The sequence below is a fragment of the Balaenoptera borealis genome (genome assembly GCF_965194805.1).
Source record: "Balaenoptera borealis genome assembly, chromosome: 4".
Lineage (NCBI taxonomy): Eukaryota > Metazoa > Chordata > Mammalia > Artiodactyla > Balaenopteridae > Balaenoptera > Balaenoptera borealis.
This window is the reverse complement of record NC_138861.1, coordinates 3,373,365-3,396,815: the sequence shown is the minus strand read 5'-3', so window position 1 is coordinate 3,396,815 and position 23,451 is coordinate 3,373,365. Positions and strand designations below refer to the sequence as shown.

Sequence of the window (23,451 nt, the reverse complement as noted above, 5' to 3'; positions counted from 1 at the left end):
TAAAATGACTAGTGGAAGTCCATAACTGAGAGGAAAGAGAGAGAAGAGCTCTAAACAAAAAGATGTATACACAAACCGGATCTTATTTTTACTTAGGCTTTTCCCCAAAATGTATGGCGATCTATGCTACAAAACCGCCCCAAAAGCCAGCCCGAATCTTCCTTTCATTCTCGAGACCTACAAGTTACTGCCTGTATTTAAAGGCACTAAAGAATACAAAATCAGGGACTTCCCCAGGCGGTCCAGTGGTTAAGACTCCACACTTCCACAGGTTCCATCCCTGGTCAGGGAACTAAGATCCCACGTGCCGTGCGGCGTGGCCAAAGGGGGGAAAAAGAAGACAAATTTCACAGACACAATTTAAAAGAATACAAATTCGCGTTAGGCGTGCTAGAGGTTCAACCTAAGGGTTGCACCTTAACTTCTGAAAATCTATTCAACTACAAAGTGGGCCCCCAAGGGCAGCTCATTGCCTGTCTGAGGTACCCCCTTCCCCCCAAAGCACGTGCCAGCTCCTATTTGGTTAAATCTGGATAGAAATGAAGCGCGAGGTCATCATTCTGTAGGGCGAGAGAGGGAAATTTTCCAGGAGGCTCTCCCAGGAAGGCTGCCGCAGCATCTGAGAGTTCAGCCAGGTGAGGAGAGCAGGAAGAAAGACTCGCCCGGGTGCCCTTGGTCGACGTGGTGTGTCATGGTTGATTTGGCCCTCATCTTCCTGAGTCTTTACTGCATTTCTTTTTCCAAGGGGAACCCTGGGCAGGGACACACTGCTGAAGGGCCCTGAGATCTCCAATTTTCTCCTGGGCATTTACCTCCCAAACTTGCAGAGAATCCTAATGAGGTCAACAAAAACAAACCTCCAAAACCACTCCCTGGCCCAATTTTGTGTTCTTCACTAGACACCAACAGGAAGTCAGAACACTACCCTGAGAATGTTCCCACAAAGTTAGAATCAGTTTCCCTAATATGGCCAGGCCCTAAATATAGCCACAGTTTTTTTGTTCAAAAGACACTCCCTTACAGTTGTAGATGGAGGAAACGGTGGTGGGCAAGTGAGCAACAGAGCACAGGAAACCACGACCGTGCATTCAGAGGGCTCTGTGTCCTTGACAAGGGCTGCCCAAGCAAAGACACCTGGAACACATGCCCTGTCCTCTCCAGGCTTTGTTCCCTCCACCGAGTCTGGGTTACCGGCAGGGAAGAGGAGAAATTACACACCCTGCGCCAGAAGTAATTCTACCGAGTTCTGAGAAGCAACACAGCATCACTAGTACCCAAAGCAGTGAAAGGAGTAGAATTCCCTGCTTGAATTGTAAGGATTCAGTTCACCTACAGAACACACGGGAATTTAACGAAGGTGTGTCAAGTCTTCACAGCCTACCTTCCAAATAACAACACACACCCACACACACCCCACGGTCACAAAAGACTGGTAACGTTCACATAACTGCCGTGAGGGGCTTTGGGCGCTTTCAGCGAATGGGATTTAAGCGGAGCAAAATCTAGAACACAAAACTTGGCCCAACATGCAAAGTTTCGCTTGAAACTTTTGAAAGGTTAAGTACCCTGGGTCTAGACTTCAATTATAAACTCCTTCTGCAAGACATTTTAGCCAAAAAGCACCCAGCAGAGTGTCCGAGTTGGAAGTAGATGCTCAGTAAAACACCTGCTGGGAAAAAACGGTTACAGGGAAGTAAATGAACTTCTCAACACAAGCGTGCCGAAAAGGCAATACAGGCCGTTCCAAGGCCCCGTGTAAAAGTTAGCCCGGGAGGGCGGACGGGCCTAGAGCGTTCAGGCCGGACTGTGCGCTCAAAGCGCGCAGGTCAAATGCAGGGTCTGCCGCCCCCACCTGCGGGTCGCGCTCTCTGCGACTTCACGTTTCCTCGGCCGTGAAAGGGGGATCGGATCACACCCGGCGCCCAAGGCTACCGGGCGAGCAAGCGGGAGAAAGCAACCGAAGGCACCCAGGATGCCAGCGCGCCGCCCGCGCGCGCGGCGCGTCTCCGGAGGCGCGTACCGGGGGTCAGTCCGTGCGCACACGCACCAGCTTCGCTGCGCGGGCACCTCGGGCCCCGCACACGCCCCGCGCAGCCGGCGCCCCGCGGCGGGCAAGCGACTCGCTGCCAGGCACGCGTCCGAGAGCCGGTCCCACGGCGAGGGAGGAGGCGGTGCCGCGCTCGCGCCGCGGCGTCTCCCACACAATAGGCTGCAGCGGCGCCCCAGGCCCCCCGCGACCCGCGACCCCCGGGCCCGCGGCGGGCACCCCGGGAGCCCCGGCACCTCCAAGCGGGGTCGGGGGGGGCGCCGCGCGGCGCCTGAGTGGGGCCCACGATGCCGGGGCGGCGGCGGCGGCGTGCCGGGGGGACCCCTCCCCTCGTCCCTTCCCGCTCCGAGCCCCTCCGTCCCGCGGCCCCTCACCTGAAGGCCGGCCCCTCCCGGGGCGCCCGGTCCGGGGCCGCCGCCGCCGCCGCCGCCGCCGCGGAGCCGCCGCCGCCCTTCCTGTTGAAGAGCCTCTGCAGCAGGGTCGGGGCCATGGCGCTGCGGCTCGGCTGCGGCTGCGGCTCCGCGGCCTCGGCCCGGCTCAGCGCGCGGCCGGGGGCGGCGGCGGGGCCATCGCGGCGCGGGCAGCTGTGCTCGGCGCCGGGGCCGCCGGCCGGTCATATGACGGGGCTGGCCCGCCGCCGCCGCCGCGCGCTGACAGTTCTCTCTGCGGGAGGAGCCGCCGCCGGCGCGGGAGGAGCGCGGCCGCCATTGGCCCCGGGACCCCGCCCGGCCCCGCATCCGGGGGGCGGGGGCCGCGGGGGGCAGGAGGCGGGGGGCAGGGGGCGGGGCGAGGCGCTTAAAGGGGGCCTGGGGAGACGGGGGCTGGGCGCTTAAAGGGGGGCGGGGGTGGGGCCTCGTGGATGGGGGCAGGGCACTTAAAGGGGGCGGGAGCGGGGGGCGGAGGGGGCGGTGCTTAAAGCGGGGGCCCCGAGGGCTGTGGGCGGGGCCAGCTGGGTGGGGGCCCTGGTGGGCAGGGGGTGGGGACCCGGGGGCTAGGGCTGGGGGATGGAGTTGGGGGTGGAGGTGGTGTTGGGGCGGGGGGGCGGGAGGGCGCTAGGACGCGGGGCGGGGTCTCTTGGCGGGGCGGGCCGGGGGGTGGTGCTGGAACTGGGGCCGGGGTCCCGTGGGGCGGGGCGGGGGCGCTGGGCGGGGTCCCGTTGGGGGGGCGGGGGCGCTGGGCGGGGTCCCGTGGGGGGGCGGGGCGCGGGTGGCGCTGGGACTGGGGCCGGGGTCCCTTGGGGCGGGGCTGGGGCGGCGCTGGGACTGGGGCCGGGACCCGTGGGAGGGGGCGGGGGGGCGCGGCTCCGAAGGCGGCGGGGGTCCCCGGGGCGCTGCGTCCCTCAGAGCCCCGGAGAGCTGCAGGGCGGGTCTTTGTCGCGTTGAGACAAAGCCGCTGAACCTGAGCCGTCGCCTGTGCAGGTGCGCGGGCTCGTTCGCGGGAGGCGTGCGCTCGGGGAGCGGGCTTCCTGCACGAGGTCGCCGCTCAGAGGCTGATTGGACGGAATCTCGCGACACCCAAGGTACTGGCGCTTGTGCCGGATCCACGTGAGAGTTCTCCGGGTTTGCGTTTGTGAGGTTTTGGGTTTTTTAAATATTTGGTCGAGTAATTTGCTGTTTGGCATCTTGGGCCACCATCCCATAGTTACGTAAAAAGTTGCACGTGGAATTCACTACGTAGATTTAGAAACTTAAGCTATTTTAGAACAAGGGACTACTTTCCTAATACACATGTAACAGAGCACATCCTAACCTGATACCAGGCAGACGGTGTTTGGTGTGGGGAAGGGAGGACTTACCGTGGTACCTGGGTTCACTCACCTGCCAGCCCCTCCCTGGGTCTGTGAGGACTCCCGGCTGCGGTGTGAGGGCCCAGCCTTCCAGCGCTGGCTGCCCAGCTTTTCCACGGTGGTGAGATCCCGACCCACACCATGAGCCGCGGTCACTGAGCGCTTCACCTGGATTCTCTTAGACTTGTTGGAAGGAGGACTCCTGGAGACTCAAAAAGGCAAATGTATTTCCATGAATAGAAATATAATCCAACATATCTCTTCTGGGCCCAATTTAATTTGCATTATCATTTTTTATTGCGTAGGTTTCTGGCCTTGGTGGGAAACTAGCTGTGAGTGAAGATGTGCTGAAATTTCACAAAAGTATGGGAAAGGTGGTAGAAATTGAAACGCAGTCATTTTTTTTTTTTCCTTCAGATTTTTACCATTAAAGTGGTGAATTAAATGTTCATGCTGGTTCATCCTTTTCCATGTTGGCGTCTGCACAGAACCCTGATTTGCAGCTCTGGTGTTTCTCTCTGTTTATTGAAAGCATCTACCTCACAGGACTGCCAGTATTGATCAGTATCCTGTATTTCAGGTATTGGTCTCATCTGTTGTGATTTTTTAAGACAAGGTCCCGGGTCATATTATGGCCGGCCACACACCACCGTTCCTTACCCCATCCTTGGTCAGAAAATGTCTTTTATTCTTAAAACTAAAATCTGCATACTCGTGGTGTGCCTAGCAGCTCTTGCAACAGCGTACCAAAGAGGAATTTGCTGTGGTGTCCTTTGTTCCTCACCTGCAAGGGCTGTTTCTGTCCCACCCCTGTCCAAGTCTGTGGGATCATCCACAAGAGACAATTAAAAACTCAGCCTGCCCCGCCATCTTTCTCAATTTTGGACCTGACTGGGCAACTCTAAAGGAATAGTGTGCATTTACAACTAAAGACAACACTTCAGTTAGGGGAGAAAAAAGGAACTGAAATGGTGCCCTTCTCCCACTTTGCTTCCTCTCGACTCCACGTTGTTCCTCATCCTGGTTCTGGCCTCACCTCTCTTGCTTTGGATTTTAAGTGTTACAAAAATCCTAACCAGCCGAGTTCTGGGAGACAGCTCCAGACAGCCCTTGCACCTCAGCTTCATTGTTTCTCCTCCTGGCTGTTCCGGGCCTCTTCAGAAACCCCTTGTGTCCCCTGGCATCCGTTGGTCACTGCTTCACCCCTGAGGCTTGGCGTCGTCCCGGGCTCCAGCATTGGTCCTTCCATAGTCTCATCCACCTCATCCTCCGTCTTGGAAAATAATCCGCTGGATGCTCCTGCAGGCAGCTGTGGAGAGGAGGAGGAACTCAGACAGTACCCTGAGGGTCTGGAGATGCAGAATAGGTCTCAGATGGGAAGGCTGACTTCCTGGTCCTATTCCATTCTGAGTCCCGGTGAGCGTTCCCCTCCGATCTGAGTGTGAGTTCTGTAAATTGCTTTAGGTGTTTTGCTTCCAAAATTAGTATGTCCTGGAGCCTGTAGCCTACCCGATACCTGTTACCCCCTTCTTCCCAACAGAAGCCCAGTTTTGTTCAGGTGTCCGTTCCTCCCCCAGGCCTGCGTGCCTCAGGGCAGACCGACACTGTCCCCAGCCTCTGTCTGAAAGATCTACGGGAAATCCGTTGCTTTTGCAAGGTGGTAGCTCAGGAATGAGCTAATGGGGAACAGGAGGCAAGAGGGAAAGGAGCTGGAGGGGAAGGAGGCGTTCTGGAAGTTTCTGCACTCTTCATAGAGAGCTATAAGGAGGGAGGTGGGGTTTTCCCTTCCTTTGGAGGTTGTATGTCTACAGGTAACGCGATAGCTCTTTTGCTGCAGCCTGAGCATGAAACCAGCCAGAGCAGGGAGGTGTGTCCCTCGATAACGTTATTGAGCCACGGTCCCTGTACCCTGGCTGACCTTCCCCATTCAGTGAGATAATTTGCTAGTATCTGAAGCCAAAAGCAGTGTATAGGAGAGGGTCCTGTTTTCTGTCCTCAATTGCTTGTTATTCGAGGCAAATAAACCCTACCTGCTTAACTCTCTGTACCAGGGGAACAGTCATCACCAGTGGACCTCCTCTCTTGTTTTCATATTTTGATGTCATTTTGCAAATCATTTATAAGAGGCAAGAATAAAGGAATGGTGAAAATAATTTTTTTAATTAATTTTTATTGGAGTATAGTTGCTTTACAATGTTGTTAGTTTCTGCCGTACAGCAAAGTGAATCAGCCATACATACACATATATCCTCTCTTTTTTGGATTTCCTTCCCGTTTAGGTCACCACAGAGCATTGAGTAGAGTTCCCTGTGCTGTACAGTAGGTTCTCGTTAGTTGTCTATTTTATACATAGTTGTGTGAAAAATAGTTTTTAAATTTTAATAAGAATTTAAACATAGCAAACTCAATTTTTATTGCATATTTTCCTACATTTGAAGGAACATTACCCTAACTGGCCATGAATACAACTGTTGACAGGACCGAGGATTATGGATTTTTGCATCTCCAGCTCCGTACGTGGATTCTGTGAGGTAATCGGTAGCGGGGATGTGGGGTTTTTTGAACAAATTAAATGTAAAAATGTTGATCTGATACTGTTATTTCTCTGTTTAAAAAACTGCCCACAAGACACTTCCTTCTTCCAAACTTTAAAAAAAAAATAGTTTCTTTTCAGGTAATATTTACCTATTTATTAATGCCTCTAAAGTGTGTAACTTTGGTCCAGGCACTTAAATTCAGGCACATATTTCAGATTCTGTGGACTTTATTTCACCTCCAGAGGTGAGGTCTTGGGAATGATACAGAAACCCTCTCGCACACACTCATTCACACTCAAACACAGTGCGTAACATTTAGAGAATGCAGGAAGGTACAAAGATGGATATGGTCATGTGTCCATCTGCAAGCTGGGTAAGTAGAAATAGCTACACATAACATGTGTGTGACCTTACTTCCTTCCTTTTTCTTTCTTTTTTTTTTCTTTTTTGTTCACTTGTTCATTTGACAGGGATTTTATTTGGGGGTCTGATGACCGCTTAAGTGAGTAGTTCAACAGACATCACACTTCATTGCTCTTCAATCGTGAATTCTACCTGAATTCATCCAGTTCTCGTATTTGGCCAGTGGTCATCTGGTGTGCCAATGCCACCTGCGCCCTAGCCACTGACCCTTCCCTGTTTGTTGCACAAAAATTACTTTGGAATTCTGCTTCAAACGGGAACTTGCCCACCCGCATTCTGCCCCACCTCCACTTCCTCAAAGCCCACTAAAACGACAGCAAAGGAATAAGAAAGTGTCGGCCTGCAAGGAACGAGGACAAAGGTCAGGAGAGATTTCCACAAACGTTTGGCCAAGGACAAGTGTTTGCAGGTGGAAAGTGGATGAAGGAGGAGTAACTAGTTGGTCAGAGAGGAGGAGTTCAAACCCAAGGGTGAAGACGCGGGCCAGCCCCCCTGAGGCGCTGAAGCCTCCGCACTTGGGAGGTGAGGGTCCCTGAAGGACGGGTGAAGGTCTACACGTGAACTAGTTAGGCCCCAGGGCCCTTCTGTCCTCACCCTGCACTACCAGGCACTGTCTATCCATCCGTGGGCCAAAGAGGGGCATCAGGTGAGTGCCTGGCCAGAGAGAGAGGATGGCGGCACACAAAAGCTCTCCAGGCATCTGCCGTGGCAGGAGCCCAGTGGAAGGCCGGTTCTCTACTAGAGCACCTGCTTGTGGATTTCACAAATCAGTGCTCCACACGGAGAATTTCTTCTAAAATGTTTAGAATCTCACTCTTCAGTATGAAGGGCAGTCCAGGAATCAGTAACCATGTGATGAACACCTGCAACATGGTAAGGAAAATACACACAGAAGTGAAAGGGATCTGGAAAAAACAGACAATGCAAGGAGAACAGGACTTCAAAGCTGTAATTGATTGATAGCATCAAAGGGACAAAGCAAGATATGCCTGTAACACAAAAATAGGAAACGATGAAAGAAGAACACTCAACAAGAAAGCTCTCTTGAAAATTAAATATATGATGTAAATAAAATATTCAATGAAAAGAACTGAAGGATAAAGTTGGGAAAGGTGGAAAATAGACGAGGAAAGATGAGAATGTAGGTGAATCTATCCAGAGACTTACTAATAGGAGCTTCAGAAAGGAGATCAGAGAAAACAGTGGGGAACAAATCACCAAAGAAATAATAAAAGAAATTTTCCCATAGCTGAAGGGGAGGTGTCCCCATATGGATAGGGCCTGCCCAGAGCAAGACATGTCCTTGAACTTCAAGACATTTCATCATTAAATTTCAGAACATCTTGGATAAGGGAAAAAAAACTGTAAAACCTTTCAGAGAGAAAAGCTAATCAAAAAATGGAACAGGACTCAGAACAGCATCAGAGCCGTTTCTAGCCGCTCTTGATGGTGACAGACAACAGAGCGCCACCTTAAACGTTCAGAGGGAAGACTGTTTTCATCCTAGGATCCTTGACTAAACTAAACCATAAATCAGTAGTGTAGAATACACACACTTTTACATACACGAGTTCTCAAACATTGTGCCTCCATTCTTTTTCAGGCAGCTGGAAGATGTACGTTAGCAAAATAGAGGATTAAAACAAGAAAAGAGAAGATACAGGCAAGAAGATACTAGGGAAAAAAAGCAGCTAGGTGGCAGGAAAGGCGACCCAGGACCTCTAGAAAACAACAGGCTCGGGACAGGAGAAGGGAAAGGGCTCCAGAGGTGGCTAAGAAAAACAGAACGGAAGTCTTCGAGTGTAAGGAGTATATTCTTAATAAGTATATGGCGGAGATGCTGGAGCGTTGGGGGAAAATTAACAATAGGTAGCTGGAAAACCAAACAAATGATAAAATGAGGCAATTATTAACTTCAGAAAAAAAGAAAGCGTGTGCAGGAAAAGAAAAAGTGTGGTCGCAGTGCATTACTTGGCTCTTGGTCACTGAGTGACCGATATTTATATAGTCTCACTAATGTAACATCAGCTATTGATTTAACAAAAATTATATGTAACTGTGCTGGGGGAGGGAAGAAGAAAAGTGGGGTCGGGGTAAGGGAGGGATAGTCTAGTATTTATTCACAATGGCGGGACGTCAAGAGACAAGGACTTAAATTGGCAAATCAAGAAACAGTGACAGAAGCATGTAACTTTTTAAAGATATGGAGGAAGATATCAGTGAAGCTAGCTAGAAAGGTTGAAGGTGGTAACCTGTAGGGCTGGGATTGGCTGTGGGGAAGGGTGGAGCTGGAGACTGCTGGGTTTTATTATAAAGCCTTTTAGTACTGTTTGACTTTTTATTTTATTTTTAAAACATCTTTATTGGAGTATAATTGCTTTACAATGGTGTGTTGTTTTCTGCTATATAACAAAGTGAATCAGCTGTACATATACATATATCCCCATATCCCCTCCCTCTTGCGTCTCCCTCCCACCCTCCCTATCCCACCCCTCTAGGTGGTCACAAAGCACCGAGCTGATCTCCCTGTGCTATGCGGCTACTACCCACTAGCTATCTATTTTACATTTAGGAGTGTATATATGTCCATGCCACTCTCTCAGTTCGTCCCAGCTTACCCTTCTCCCTCCCCGTATCCTCAAGTCCATTCTCTACGTCTGCATCTTTATTCCTGTCCTGCCCCTAGGTTTGTCAGAACCTTTTTTTTTTTTTTAGATTCCATATATATGTGTTAGCATATGGTATTTGCTTTTCTCTTTCTGACTTACTTCACTCTGTATGACAGACTCTAACTCCATCCATCTCATTACAAACACCTCCATTTCATTTCTTTTTATGGTTGAGTAATATTCCATTGTGTATATGTGCCACATCTTCTTTATCCACTCGTCTGTCAATGGACACTTGGGTTGCTTCCAGGTCCTGGCTATTGTAAATAGAGCTGCAATGAACATTGTGGTATATGTAGCTTTTTGAATTATGGTTTTCTCAGGGTATATGCCCAGTAGTGGGATTGCCGGGTCATATGGTAGTTCTATTTTTAGTTTTTTAAGGAACCTCCATACTGTTCTCCATAGCGGCTGTATCAATTTACATTCCCACCAACAGTGCAAGAGGGTTCCCTTTTCTCCACACCCTCTCCAGCATTTATCGTTTGTAGATTTTTTGATGATGGCCATTCTGACTGGTGTGAGGTGATACCTCATTGTAATTTTGATTTGCATTTCTCTAATGATTAGTGATGTTGAGCATCCTTGCATGTGATTGTTGGCAATCTGTATATCTTCTTTGGACACTATTTGACTTTTTAAATGATAGATATGTATGTGCTTGTGTGTGTGTGTTTTCCTTTGATAAAAAGTAAAGTTTGTTTTTAAACAGTCTCACTTGTGGACATTGTTCAAGTCCTATTTCTGGGCCTGATCCTGTGAGATTCCAATCTAGTGAGAGTGGGACTCAGGAAATGAAATTTACATAGAACCTCAAGAAATTCGGATGCAGGGACTTTCCGTTGGTGCAGTGGTTAGGAATCCACCTGCCAGTGCAGGCGATATGGGTTTGAGCCCTGGTCCAGGAAGATCCCACATGCTGCGGAGCAACTAAGCTCGCGTGCCACAACTACTGAGCCCACATGCCACAGCTACTGAAGCCTGCACGCCTAGAGTCCGTGCTCTGCAACAAGAGAGGCCACCGCAATGAGAAGCCCGCGCACCACAACGAAGAGCAGCCCCTGCTCGCCGCAACTAGAGAGAAAGCCCGTGCGCAGCAACGAAGACCCAACGCAGCCAAAAATAAATAAATTAATTAATTAAAAAAAAAAAGAAAATTGGATGCAGATGGTTTGTGGACAATACTTTGAGAAACATCACTCAGATCCCCTAGAATTCTACGCAAAGTCTTGCAAGAATGTGCAGTTTTTTGGAGAGAGACCATACTTTTAAGATTCTCTTTGATGGCCCCAAACCCAAAAAAGTTTAAACATTGCTGTTCTGTGTCTGCCTTCCTTCCAAGAATAATTGAGATTCCATTCATTAATTAAGGTCAAAAGCACAGCTAATTATTGTTGTAGTGAGTTAAACACTTTGTAAAACTCATTAATGTTATAGACTGGAAAGCACTGGCTGAATTTTCAGCCCATTGCTTAGCACACTACCAAGGAGAATAGCAGTGCATTAGTACTGCAGTGCATTGAATATAAATCGAGTGGCTTGATACACTGACACAAGTGTAAATCAACTATACTTCAATTAAAAAAAAACTCTAGTGGCTTGAAAAAGTTAATGTGGACCCATTGGCACCTACCAGTGACGTTGACCAAGCCTACAGTTAAATTTTATTCAGTTGAAAAAAACGTGCATATGTTGTCATTCAGTATCTTTATCTAATAATGCTGCATAAATAGTGCTGGAGTCCAACTAGAAAAGTTAATGCAGGTATTTTGACAACCTTGTACTTTTATTCAACATTTTAGTAACTTTATGGTGTAAGCCAGCCTTTCTCAAATTTATTTAACCTATCAACCTTTTTTTTTTTTTTTTAAATTAATTTATTTATTTTTGGCTGTGTTGGGTCTTTGTTGCTGTGTGCGGGCTTCTTCTAGTTGCAGTGAGTGGAGGCTACTCTTAGTTGCGGTGCACGGGCTTCTCATTGCAGTGGCTTCTCCCGTTGCAGAGCACGGGCTCTAGGCGCACGGGCTCAGTAGTTGTGGCTCGAGGGCTCTAGAGCGCAGGCTCAGTAGTTGTGGCGCACAGGCTTAATTGCTCCGTGGCATGTGGGATCTTCCCGGACCAGGGCTTGAACCCATGTCCCCTGCATTGGCAGGTGGATTCTTAACCACTGCGTCACCAGGGAAGCCCCAACCTTTCAACCTTTTAAAGATCGTTTTTGTCTTTATAAAACATGAGAGGAGTTCATGATTTATGATTTGGATTAAACTAGACAGCAAAATATGATTTTAGATTAATTGCTGGAAGGAATTAAATTTGGATTCATACGTCTTCTTTAAACCTTGCTATACATTAAGAAGTTAGAGCAGTTACTTTTTTATTTTAGTGACTATAAAAAGTATAAAATATTTTTAAAAGATACATCACATAGACCAGCACAAATCAGTAGCCAAGTTAGTATTTTTTTTTTAATTTTTATTTATTTATTTATTTATTTATTTATTTATGGCTGTGTTGGGTCTTTGTTTCTGTGTGAGGGCTCTCTCTAGTTGCGGCGAGCGGGGACCACTCTTCATCACAGTGCGCGGGCCTCTCACTATCGCGGCCTCTCTTGTTGTGGAGCACAGGCTCCAGACGCGCAGGCTCAGTAGTTGTGGCTCACGGGCCTAGTTGCTCCGCGGCATGTGGGATCTTCCCAGACCAGGGCTCGAACCCGTGTCGCCTGCACCGGCAGGCAGATTCTCAACTACTGCGCCACCAGGGAAGCCCCTAGTATTTGTTGAATGAATAACAACATATAGCATGGCAATTGTTAGTTATTTAAGCAGATTGTATGCCAATTTGCATATCAGATGTTTGTTATTAATAGATCAGTCATCTCTGATATTCTTAGGTGTAGCACCCTATTTCTTAAAAATAATAGCAAGCCCATCCGTAACACTTACTGTGTCCCAAGACCTTGTCCTAAGCATTTTCTTGTTGTTAGTTCATTTAACCCTGGCAACAACCCTATGAGGGAAGTAGTATTACCACTCCCATTTTACAGATGAGAAAACTGATACACGCAGTTAAGTAGCTGTGCACAGCTAATGAACAGCCAAGCAATGATTAGAAACCATCAGTCTGGCACTAGAATCTTATCCTTTTAACTACTCTCACAAGACAAACTAGTACAGAAAAACAATCACATAAACAATTATATCAATATACTGTACAATAAAATATCAAATGAAATCTGCATGATACCTCTTGTTTAACAGGCAAAGATTTTGCATCATTCTTTGATATCCTTGAACTAATATTTCTATTTCACTTCTCCCACATAATTTTATCTTAATGTAAAACAATTTGTATACTTCAAAATCTTTGATTATTCAATTGTACTCTGTAACAAAATATGTATATAAATTTAATTTTCTGGGCTAATGAAGCTCTAAAAATATTCTATCATTCTAGTTCAAAATTTATCAATATAACAAAAATTTATAATTCTTAAACATAAAAAATAAAATTGTTCTATAAATGCATTTCTCAATGACAGATAAAGCTAAGATTCACCTTATTCACTCTTATGGATAAATATTACTCATTGCAAGAATCAGACAGGTTCAACATTAATTCATACTTTTCCTTTGTTGTTATAGATGTAAACGCTGAGAAACTGTATTTACATAAATAAGTAGATGAGAATGGAAGGAATTTTGTTACAGCATTATAATTTTTTCCAAGTCAAATTTTAAAAAAACCACTGTGTTCTAAACATTAAAAATTAGACTGGTGTCCAACATATGAAAAACTCACTGTTAGAAGTTAGCATTAACTTCCAACTGTTTTTAATGGACTTTCTATTCTCTTCTACGTATTTGTTTTTTCCTTTCCAGTCAATTGTGAGACTCTCATTATTATAGATTTAGAGGATATTTTGATTTCTGTCAAGGGCTAAGTCCCTCACTTACTCTCATTCTCATAAAAAAAATTTTTTGGCTCTGATTTACCTTTCCCAATCATTTTTATGATCAACTTGTCAATTTTGTAAAAATCTGGGTTGGGATGTTTACTGAAGTGCACTGCATTTTTGATGAATTTGGGCATATTTGATATTGTTCCAATACTGAGTCGTCCCATTCAGGAACTCAGCAAGTCTCTCCACCTCTGCAAGCCTTGTTTCATGTCCCACAATGAAGTTTCATAGTTTTTGTTTCATGGGTTTCGCATATTTTTTTCTGAATTTAAGATACATGTATTTTGACCACTTTAAAGGCATTCTTCCTTCCTTCCTTCCTTCCTCTGTCTCTCCCTCCCTCCCTCCCTTCCTTTTTCTGTTTTTCCTCTTGCCATCCCAAATAGATTGCAAACCCATGCGGGATTGGAAATGGACTGCCTCATAACCTCCTAAGTGCCTAGGACAAAGCTGTGCTGGAACGGTTGCTAAGCAAAGAAATACTTGTTGAAGAAATAAATGAATGAAAGTCCTGATTCATAAACTAGAAACGCGACAGGAATAATCTGGGAGAGATTCTTGGAAAGGATTCAAAAGAATTATAGTTCCTTAAAACTGGATGATAGTGCGGCTTGATTATACCACATGGCAGATTTGACAAGCTGTTTGATATTTTTTTGTAACTAAAGAGACAAAATGACCTGGATATTAGACAAATTCTCCCAGTGTGGATTCACTCAGAGATCCAGAGGAGATAAATATTTGCTTCTGATTTCCTAAGGCTTTGAGAAAAATGCTAAAGTTTTTCCACCTGTGAGGGTTCCTGAAACATTATTTTCACTGAACATTAAGGATCATTTAAAATTTTCTTTTAAGAAGGATGTCTGGGGAGTTCCCTGGGGGCCTAGTGGTGAGGATTCGGCGCTTTCACTGCCATGGCCCTGGGTTCAACCCCTGGTCGGCGAGCTGAGGTCCCGTAAGCCGCGTGTCGTGGAGTTGGGGTCTCCTTCCTCCTTGAGGCCAGTTTCAAACTCCTCCCCTCCCCCCAACCCCAGCTTTGAATCTCAGGTCATCAGATACACCACCCCCTGTGCCTCACTGCCCTTTGCCCTTATTTCTCAGAGATTTTAGCAGCTGGCTCCGGGTCCTTGTCTCCAGGAAAAGTCCTGTCATGATTCTAAGTCATTTCAATATCCGTTTGGCTCAGACTTCAGATTTCCAGCCCTCAGCCCCTTGACTTCCTTTCTTCCTAGGCTTTTGCCTGGGTCAGTCATGCACCGTGAGATCACACCCTAGAGCTTGACCTCGTACTCTCAATGGCCAGCATCCTCTGGTACCACCACTGTCACCCCTGCCGCCTCTGGCCCCTGCCACCCTCTCCCTGTGCTGAGGTCTGCAGCGCCTCGACCCACCACCTCCCGGTCACGCCTCAGCCCCCCGGACCCCTCTCTCCTCCTTACCTAGCACACTGTCCTTGGTCAATCACTATTTCACCCCCTTGCGGAGAGTTCTAATTACCCACCTGCCCTATCCATCCTCTTCCTTCCAAAATGCTAGAATTATAGCTGAGCACACAGCTGGCCATATACACTACGTTTCCTGGGCTTCCTTGACTTAAATGTGGCCGTAGGACTAACCTTCTACCAACGGAATATGAGCCTAAGTGATGTGCGACCCCTGCAGGCTAGGCCCTTAAAGCAAGGGCAGTGCTTTCTCCTCATGCGTTCTTTCCCCTCCTGATAACGGGTAAAGGTGTGCCTGCTTCCCAGTACCCACGATTCAGATGGGAACAAAGCCCTACCACGGAAGACAAAGGAGAGAAGGCCCCGCCCTTCTGCCCCTTAAAGGATCCTCTGAAGCTGGGACCCAGTGACCTGGAATGGTCACTTCGGCCTGTGGCTTGAAATAGACCTAAAATCTGCTTTAAGTCTCAGAATTCATGTTGGATTGCTTCGTTACAGCAGCCTAGCTTGACTCTAAGGAATACAGCTCTCAACGCCCTTGGTTCTCTCTCGTCTGAATACTCCCCTGGCAGGACCACAAGCCTGGTTGAAGCTCCACCTCTCCCTCCCCTGCGCTCATCCACGGTATCCGGCCACAGAAAAACTCTTGCTGACCCGGCTCACTTTAATTTCTGGCCACTGAACTCCCAGTAGGCTTTGAACGCTGCCTGATAATCACACCATCCCTCCCCCTCGGCCGCCCTCCGGGACAAACCATCCTCCTTGCCCAGACCTCCCACAGGGCACCCCCAGCCTCACGCTCGGCTGGTGACCCTGCGTTCTATTTCCCTGAGGGAACTGAGAGCTCCAGGATTTCAAGGCGCGCCTGTCTCCTATGTCCCGAGCCTCTCGCGCCCGTGCCCACCTCCTGTTGCTGTGGGTGACCGGTCCGTTCTTCCACGTCTGCACCAGATCTCAAAACTTCTTCTCTAGGCAGAGACTTTGCCCTAGACATTCTCCCTTCTCTCCGGCACCATCGCATTTTCTCTCTCTGCTTCACCTTCCCCATAGCATACAAATGTTCCTTTATTTCTCCCACCTTGAAAAAAATCTAAAAAGCCTTTCAAGCGCCCCTTTCCTTCTGGCTATCCCTTCAGCTCTCTGCTGCTGCTTTTTTATATGTCTTGAATTTAGCTTTTGTCTTTTTATTTTAAATTATTTTGAAAAAATTCAAGCATACACAAAGGTAGAAAGACATACATCATTACCCAGTTTCAAAGACTGTAAACATTTTGTCAATCTTATTTCATGCACCCGCCTTCCCTAAATCTGGAGTATCTTAAACCAAATCCCAGATGTCGTATCATTCACTTGTAAATCATCCACTGTACATCTCTAACAGATAATGACTCTAAAAAATGCCAGTCACAATACCAATATCATACAACAAATTCTACAATAAATACATGATCAGGGTTTAAATTTCCTAGTTTGTCTCAAAAACATCTTTTCTTTATAACAGATTGGCTCAACTCAGGCACTCAACATATTGTATTTAGAGGCGGTTTTTCGACTCTAACAGTTTCTCCCCTCCCCTCTTTTCATGCCATTTATGTTTTCTGGTTTTTTATACAAAGCTCATTTTCCCCGTGGAAGTCCCCACGTTCTGGATTCGGCTTACTGCATCCTCATGACTTTGTCCAGCATGTTCCTTTCTCTCCTATATTTCCTGTAAATTGATAGTAATAGCTATTTTTTTTCCATTTTTAAAAATCGAAGTTGATTTACAATGTGTTAGTTTCAGGTGTACAGAGAAGTGATTCAGTTATATACATACAGAATACATATAATATATATATTTTTCATATTCATTTCCATTATGGTTTATTACAGGATATTGAATATAGTTCCCTGTGCTATACTGTAGGTCCTTGTTGATTGTCTGTTTCACATATAGTAGTGTGTATCTGTTAATCCCAAACTCCTAATTTATCCCTCCCCCCCTTTCCCCTTTGGTAACCACAAGTCTGTTCTCTATGTTTCTGAGTCTGTTTCTGTTTCGTAGATAAGCTCATTTGTGTCATATTCTAGATTTCACATATAAGTGATATCACATGGTATTTATCTTTCTCTGTCTGGCTGACTTCACTTAGTATGATCATCTCCAGGTCCATCCATGTTGCTGCAAATGGCATTATTTCATTCTTTTTTCTGGCTGAGTGGTAGTAACACCTTGAGGCTTGATTCTCTGCTTTCTGGACCCCACCTCGGTCTCACGTTCACCCTGCTACCATCTAAGACTGTGTGTGGTCAGGCTCCTTGGCGACCCACGTCCCTACGACGGACGGAATGGCCCATTCTCAGGCCCCTCTTCCCGCTCCACGGGCAGTGTGGGGACTTCTCACTGTGCCCCCTTGGTGACCCCTTTGTCTGGCTCATAGGACCCCACCCTTGGCTTCTGCTCTTAGCCTCGCTTGTTGCTCCTTCCCAGCCTGTTCTGCGGCTCCTGTGACCACTTCTGCCTCTACGTGTTGGTGCACTGGAGGATTCTCTTTCATTTCCCTTCTCTACGTGCACTGACTTGATGCCCTCATCCATCCAGTTCTCAGGCTTTGATGACCATTTCATACGTGCTGACTTCCTAGTTTTAGAGCTTTGGCCCGGGTCCCTCCCCCAAGCCCCAAATTCGTATAGCCAGCGGTTGAGCTGGTATTTCCATCTGCGTGTCTAACGAGCACCTCAGCATGGTCCCGTCTGTGACAGGACACCTGAGCTCCTTCCCGGTCTGCTCCCCCTCAGACTCCTTCATCACAGTTGATAGAACGTCACCCTTCCAGTTTTTCAGGTCAGAAATCTCAGAATCATTCTAGACTTTCTCTCAACCCCAGACAGAATCTGTCATAAATCCGAGTGACTACTTTCACAACACACCCACAGCCTGGATATTTCCCACCACCTCTACTGCTGTCATCTTGATGCCACCCTTTGTCATCTCGTGCCTCACCCCATGGCTCCTAACTGCTCCGCCCCACTCCCTGTTCTTAGCACAGCAGTCAGGGTGAGCTTCCAAAAGTGCAGGTCACCACCTCACTCCAGTAAGCATGGCCATCATCACAAGGTCTACAAACAGTAGATGCAGGAGAGGGTGTGGAGAAAAGGGAACCTCCTTCCTCCTGCACTGCCGGTGAGAATGTAAATTGGTGCAGCCACTATGGAGAACAGTATGGAGGTTCCTTAAAAAACTAAAAATAGAGTTACCATATGATCCAGCAATCCCACTCCTGGGCATATATCCGGACAAAACTGTAATTCAAAAAGATACATGTACCCCAGTGTTCACAGCAGCACTACTTGCAATAACCGAGATATAGAAGCAACCTAAGTGTCCATCAACAGAAGAATGGATAAAAAAGATGTGGTACATATATACAATGGAATACTACTCAGCCATAAAAAAGAATGAAATAATGTCATCTGCAGCAATATGGATGGACCTAGAGATTATCATACTAAGTGAAGTAAGTCACACGGAGAAAGAGAAATATCATATGATATCACTTATATGTGGAATGTAAAAAAACGATACAAATGAACTTATTTACAAAACAGAAATAGACCCACAAACATAGATAACAATCTTATGATTACCAAAGGGGAAGGGGGAGAGGGATAAACTGGGAATTTAGGATTAACAGCTACACAACGCTATATATAAAATAAATAAACAACAAGGACCTACTCTACAGCACAGGGAACTACGCTCAATACCTTGTAATAACCTATAATGGAAAAGAATCTGAAAAAGAATATATATGTATATATTCAGATGTGTATATATATGTGTGTATGTGTGTTTCTGTCCTGCTCCCCCAAAACTTCTCTGCCATCTCCCGCATGGTCTCCCCCTTGCTTTCCCCACTCTGGCCACACTGGCCCTCCTGCTGTCCCACCACCCGCCTGCCTCTGCCTCCCCATCCCTCTTCCTCCTCCCTCTCCCCCCGCTCCACTCATCTTAGCTTTAGGTGCTCTGCCTGGGCTGGTCTTCCCGCTGCATCAGCTCAGCTCACTCCCTCACTTCCCTCAGACTTTGCCTTTCCATCGAATCCTTTCCTGACTACCCTCTTCAACATTACGTTCCCCGAGAAGTGGAATTGGTGGGTCAAAGAGCATCAGCATTTGAGTTTTCATAAATCCTGAATTTGACCAAATTTCTGTCACCAGCATGAGCCTACAGGTTTCCCCTAGAGCCTGGCTAGCTGAGGCTGTTAACAGCTTTCGAATTCTTGACTATCACAGTGTAGTTTAATTTGCCTTTCTTTTCTCACGTGAGAGTTTGAACATCAGTTTAAGAGCCATTTCTGGCAATCTGTATGTCTTCTTTGGAGAAATGTCTATTTAGGTCTTCTGCCCATTTTTGGATTGGGTTGTTTTTTTGATATTGAGCCACATGAGCTGCTTGTAAATTTTGGAGATTAATCCTTTGTCAGTTGCTTCATTTGCAAGCATTTTCTCCCATTCTGAGGGTTGTCTTTTCGTCTTGTTTATGGTTTCCTTTGCTATGCAAAAGCATTTAAGTTTCATTAGGTCCCATTTGTTTATTTTTTATTTTATTTCCATTACTCTAGGAGGTGGGTCAAAAAAGATCTTGCTGTGATTTATGTCAAAGAGTGTTCTGCCTATGTTTTCCTCTAAGAGTTTTATACTGTCTGGCCTTACACATGAAAAGATGCTCAACATCACTAATCATTAGAGAAATGCAAATCAAAACCACAGTGAGGTACCTATCACCTCACACTGGTCAGAATGGCCATCATCAAAAAATCTACAAACAATAAATGCTGGAGAGGGTGTGGAGAAAAGGGAACCCTCTTGCACTGTTGGTGGGAATGTAAATTGATACACCCACTATGGAGAACAGTATGGAGGTTTCTTAAAAAACCAAAAATAGAACTACCATATGACCCAGCAATCCCACTACTGGGTATATACCCTGAGAAAACCGTAATTCGAAAAGCTACATATACCACAATGTTCATTGCAGCACTATTTACAGTTGCCAGGACATGGACGCAAGCTAAGTGTCCATCGAGAGATGAATGGATAAAGAAGATGTGGCACATATATACAATGGAATATTACTCAGCCATCAAAAGAAATGAAATTGAGTTATTTGTAGTGAGGTGGATGGACCTAGAGTCTGTCATACAGAGTGAAGTAAGTCAGAAAGAGAAAAACAAATACTGTATGCTAATGCACATATATGGAATCTAAAAAAAACAGTACTGATGAACCTAGTGGCAGGGCAGGAATAAAGACATACATGTAGAGAACGGACTTGAGGACACAGTGGGGGACTGGGAAGCTGGGACGAAATGAGAGAGTGGCATGGACATATATACACTACCAAATGTAATAGCTAGCTAGTGGGAAGCAGCCGCATAGCACAGGGAGATCAGCTCCGTGCTTTGTGACCACCTAGAGGGATGGGATAGGGAGGGTGGGAGGGAGGCTCAAGAGGGAGGAGATATGGGGATATATGTATATGTATAGCTGATTCACTTTGTTGTACAACTGAAACTAATACAACATTGTAAAGCAGTTATACTCCAATAAAGATATTAAAAATAAATAAATAAAAATAAAAATAAAATACAAATGCTACTACAACATTAAAAAAAAAGAGCCATTTCTGAAAACTGTAAGTTCAGATTCCTCATCCACTTTTCTAAGGATGTTGGTCTTCTCATTTACTTTGTAGAAGCTCTTTGAATTACAGAAATGAGTACTTGCCTGTGATAATAGTTGGAATTGCCAACTACAAACTGGCACTTGCCATCTACCTCTACAAGGATTAAATCACGCAGCACGGCAGCTGCTGACCTTCAACCCCCCACTGAAAGGAGTTCAGGCTGGAGATCAGGAAGGAGGCCCTCTGTGCTCTGGGAAAAACTGGCAGAACAGGTCTTCAGATAGTTAGATATTTTCAGGAGCTGATTTTATGAACCTCGTTTCTTGCATCTTCTCATATCTGGAAAAGCACTAAAGTCACCAACGGTGACATCTGCTCCTCGTGACTAGCAGCAACCTTGTGCCAAAATGTGTGCTTGACTGCATGTCCCGCTTCACTAGAGTCACGTATATACTGGCCTCCCCCTCCGCCTCTTTGGAGCAGTTTCTCAGAGCTCTGAAATGCTGTCTCTCAGGCTATAGCCCTCCTTTTGCCCCAAATAAAACTTAGCTCACAACTCTCACATTGTGCATTTTTTTTTCAGTCTACAGAATAAAATGTTCCCAGCTTGTCATTTGTCTTTGACTTTATTTATGATGGGTTTTTCTATGCAGAATTTTTAAAAATTGGAAGTCTATTTCATTAATATTTTCTTTTATGGGTTCTGAGTATTGCGTCATACTATAAAACCCCTCTCCCATCTGAGATAACTTTTCTTTTACATTTAAATCTTTTATGCATCTGGAATTCATTTTGGTACAAGATGTGCATTACACGTCCGACTTTATTGCTTTTTCAGATGGTCCCCCATTTGCCCCGCACCGTTTGTTGAATGCTTCATGTTTTCTCCGTTGCCATGAAATGCCTCCCAGGGGATTCTTGGGCAGACTTCATGGCTTCTGAGCTGAGCTTGTGGTGACAGTGGTTCCTCTTTGTGAAACCTCTCCAGGCAGGCAGAGACCTCAAACATGCCACTGAGAGCTGCAAACAAGTCAAACCTGCACCAGTACCGGCATACGTGAGGTCTCCAAATTGCAGCCTGGAATGATGGGAGCACATGATTCCCATCTAGTTGGTTTCTCCACCCCACATACCATCTCTCCAATAAAGTCAGGAGGTGACAGGGAATAGTCACATGGTTTTGGTTGTTTGTTTTGCAGACTTTACTCCATCAACATGTGAGGAAGACCTGAACTTAATATTTGCAAAGCACTTTGAACTATGGAGAAGAAAGGTGCTATGTAATCCTCGTGTTATCTTTTAGGTTTCAAGCATGTTACTGTGACATCAGCATCCTAGGCTGAATGAAGTTTTATTTCAGTTAATATAAGTTCATCCCTCTGTGTTCAACTAGCTGTGAAACCAAGCCACTGGGTGTGGATTATGAGGGCTGAAGTTTTGGGGGGTGGGGTGAAATTTTTCAGAATTCGTGATAGCACATGAGACCACTGAAGCCGGTTTACCTGCCTTCTATCTACAAGGATGCTTTTTAAACTAGGACACACATCTATTGTTCAGTGATAATTATAGTGATAATACTGACACTAAGATACTGCAAAATCCTTCTGCACCTTTTGAATTAAGTTCTGAATCAACAAAAATAATTATAAGAAATATAACTTAAGTTTCAAGACATTTTGGCTGTGTTCCTTAATGGTTAGGAGTTTTGTTTAAGACACAGACAAGGGTGAGTTTAATCTTGATTCTTCCACATTTTATCTGAGTAACTTTGAGCAAGTATCCCAACTTCTGTAAGCTTTAATTTCTCATATATAAAATGGTGATAATAATAGTACTTATTGTTATAGGGATTAATAAGAAAATCCATTTAAAGCAAAATAAGGCACTTCCTATCTGATTGGCAAAGATCAAAAAGATCAATAACACCTCTGATGGTGACAGTCTGGTGGAGACAGGTATACTGCTCAAGGGGGCGTACATCGATACAGCCCCCACATAAAACAGTTTACAGTATCTCTCAATATCTATCAAAGGCACACACATACCTCTGACCAGCACTTCCTCTAGCTGGAATTTATTGAACAGATGTACTTGTAAATGAGCAAATTGATAACTGTAGCAGATATTTATTGCAGTGCTGTTACAGTAAGAACAGAGTGGAAAAAACCTAAATTTCCATCTATAAGGGTTTGTTCCGATGGACTCATGCAATCAAGTACCATGCTGTAATAAAGAACAAGGAAATATTTATGCCATTGAATGAGATATTACCAGGATATACTGTTTATCAGAAGAAGCAAGGTGTAGAACAGTGTGTAAAAACGGGATGGAATATATATATATATATATATATATATATATATATATATATATATATTTGTTTGTATAATCACAGAAAAGCTCAAGAAAAACACTTAAGAAAATGGTAGCATTGATTTCCCCTAAAGCTGGAATTTTCTGGTGGAAATCTTTGAAGTATTTCTTCAGTGGCCAGAAGGCTTTTCACTCTATACCTTTTTCATTTTTTGATTATATTCTTTGAACATGTAAATTATTTCTTTTTATTTTATTTTATTTTATTTTATTTTTTAATTTTTGGCTGCGTTGGGTCTTCGTTGCTGTGCGCAGGCTTTTCTCTAGTTGCGGCGAGTGGGGGCTGCTCTTCATCGCGGTGCGCGGGCTTCTCACTGTGGTGGCTTCTCTTGTTGCGGAGCACGGGCTCTAGGCGCACAGGCTCAGTAGTTGCGGCTCGCGGGCTTTGTTGCTCCGCAGCATGTGGGGTCCTCCCGGACCAGGGATCGAACCCGTGTCCCCTGCATTGGCAGGCGGATTCTCAACCACTGCACCACCAGGGAAGCCCTGTAAATTATTTCTTAAAAAGTAAATTGATATAAAGTATATAGAACACTGGTGACACATCA

At 45.8% G+C, this 23,451-nt stretch overlaps 1 protein-coding gene and 2 long non-coding RNA genes across 7 annotated transcripts in view; 1 reads left to right on the top strand and 2 right to left on the bottom strand.

Moving 5' to 3' along the window:
* Positions 1-2,777, bottom strand: part of FNIP2 (folliculin interacting protein 2) — a 115,810-nt gene extending 113,033 nt beyond the window's left edge. For both annotated transcript variants that reach the window (XM_082391313.1, XM_082391314.1), the window contains exon 1: positions 2,422-2,777. In XM_082391313.1, coding sequence (XP_082247439.1) covers positions 2,422-2,537 — 116 coding nt within the window. In that variant the 5' untranslated portion in view covers positions 2,538-2,777. The remainder of the gene's footprint in view (positions 1-2,421) is intronic.
* A 574-nt stretch (positions 2,778-3,351) lies between these two features.
* LOC309628364 lies at positions 3,352-23,387 on the top strand. 4 transcript variants are annotated; one of them, XR_014244448.1, is made up of 3 exons: positions 3,352-3,566; positions 4,251-6,364; positions 13,807-23,387. It is a non-coding gene; the product is annotated as an uncharacterized lncRNA (long non-coding RNA). The 4 variants fall into 4 exon arrangements; XR_014244449.1 differs by having other exon boundaries at positions 3,807-6,364; XR_014244450.1 differs by having other exon boundaries at positions 3,352-4,051; positions 4,139-6,364.
* LOC309628373 overlaps positions 6,522-23,451 on the bottom strand; it is a 351,833-nt gene continuing 334,903 nt past the window's right edge. The window contains exon 2 of the long non-coding RNA XR_014244463.1: positions 6,522-9,412. This is a non-coding gene — a long non-coding RNA (uncharacterized lncRNA). The remainder of the gene's footprint in view (positions 9,413-23,451) is intronic.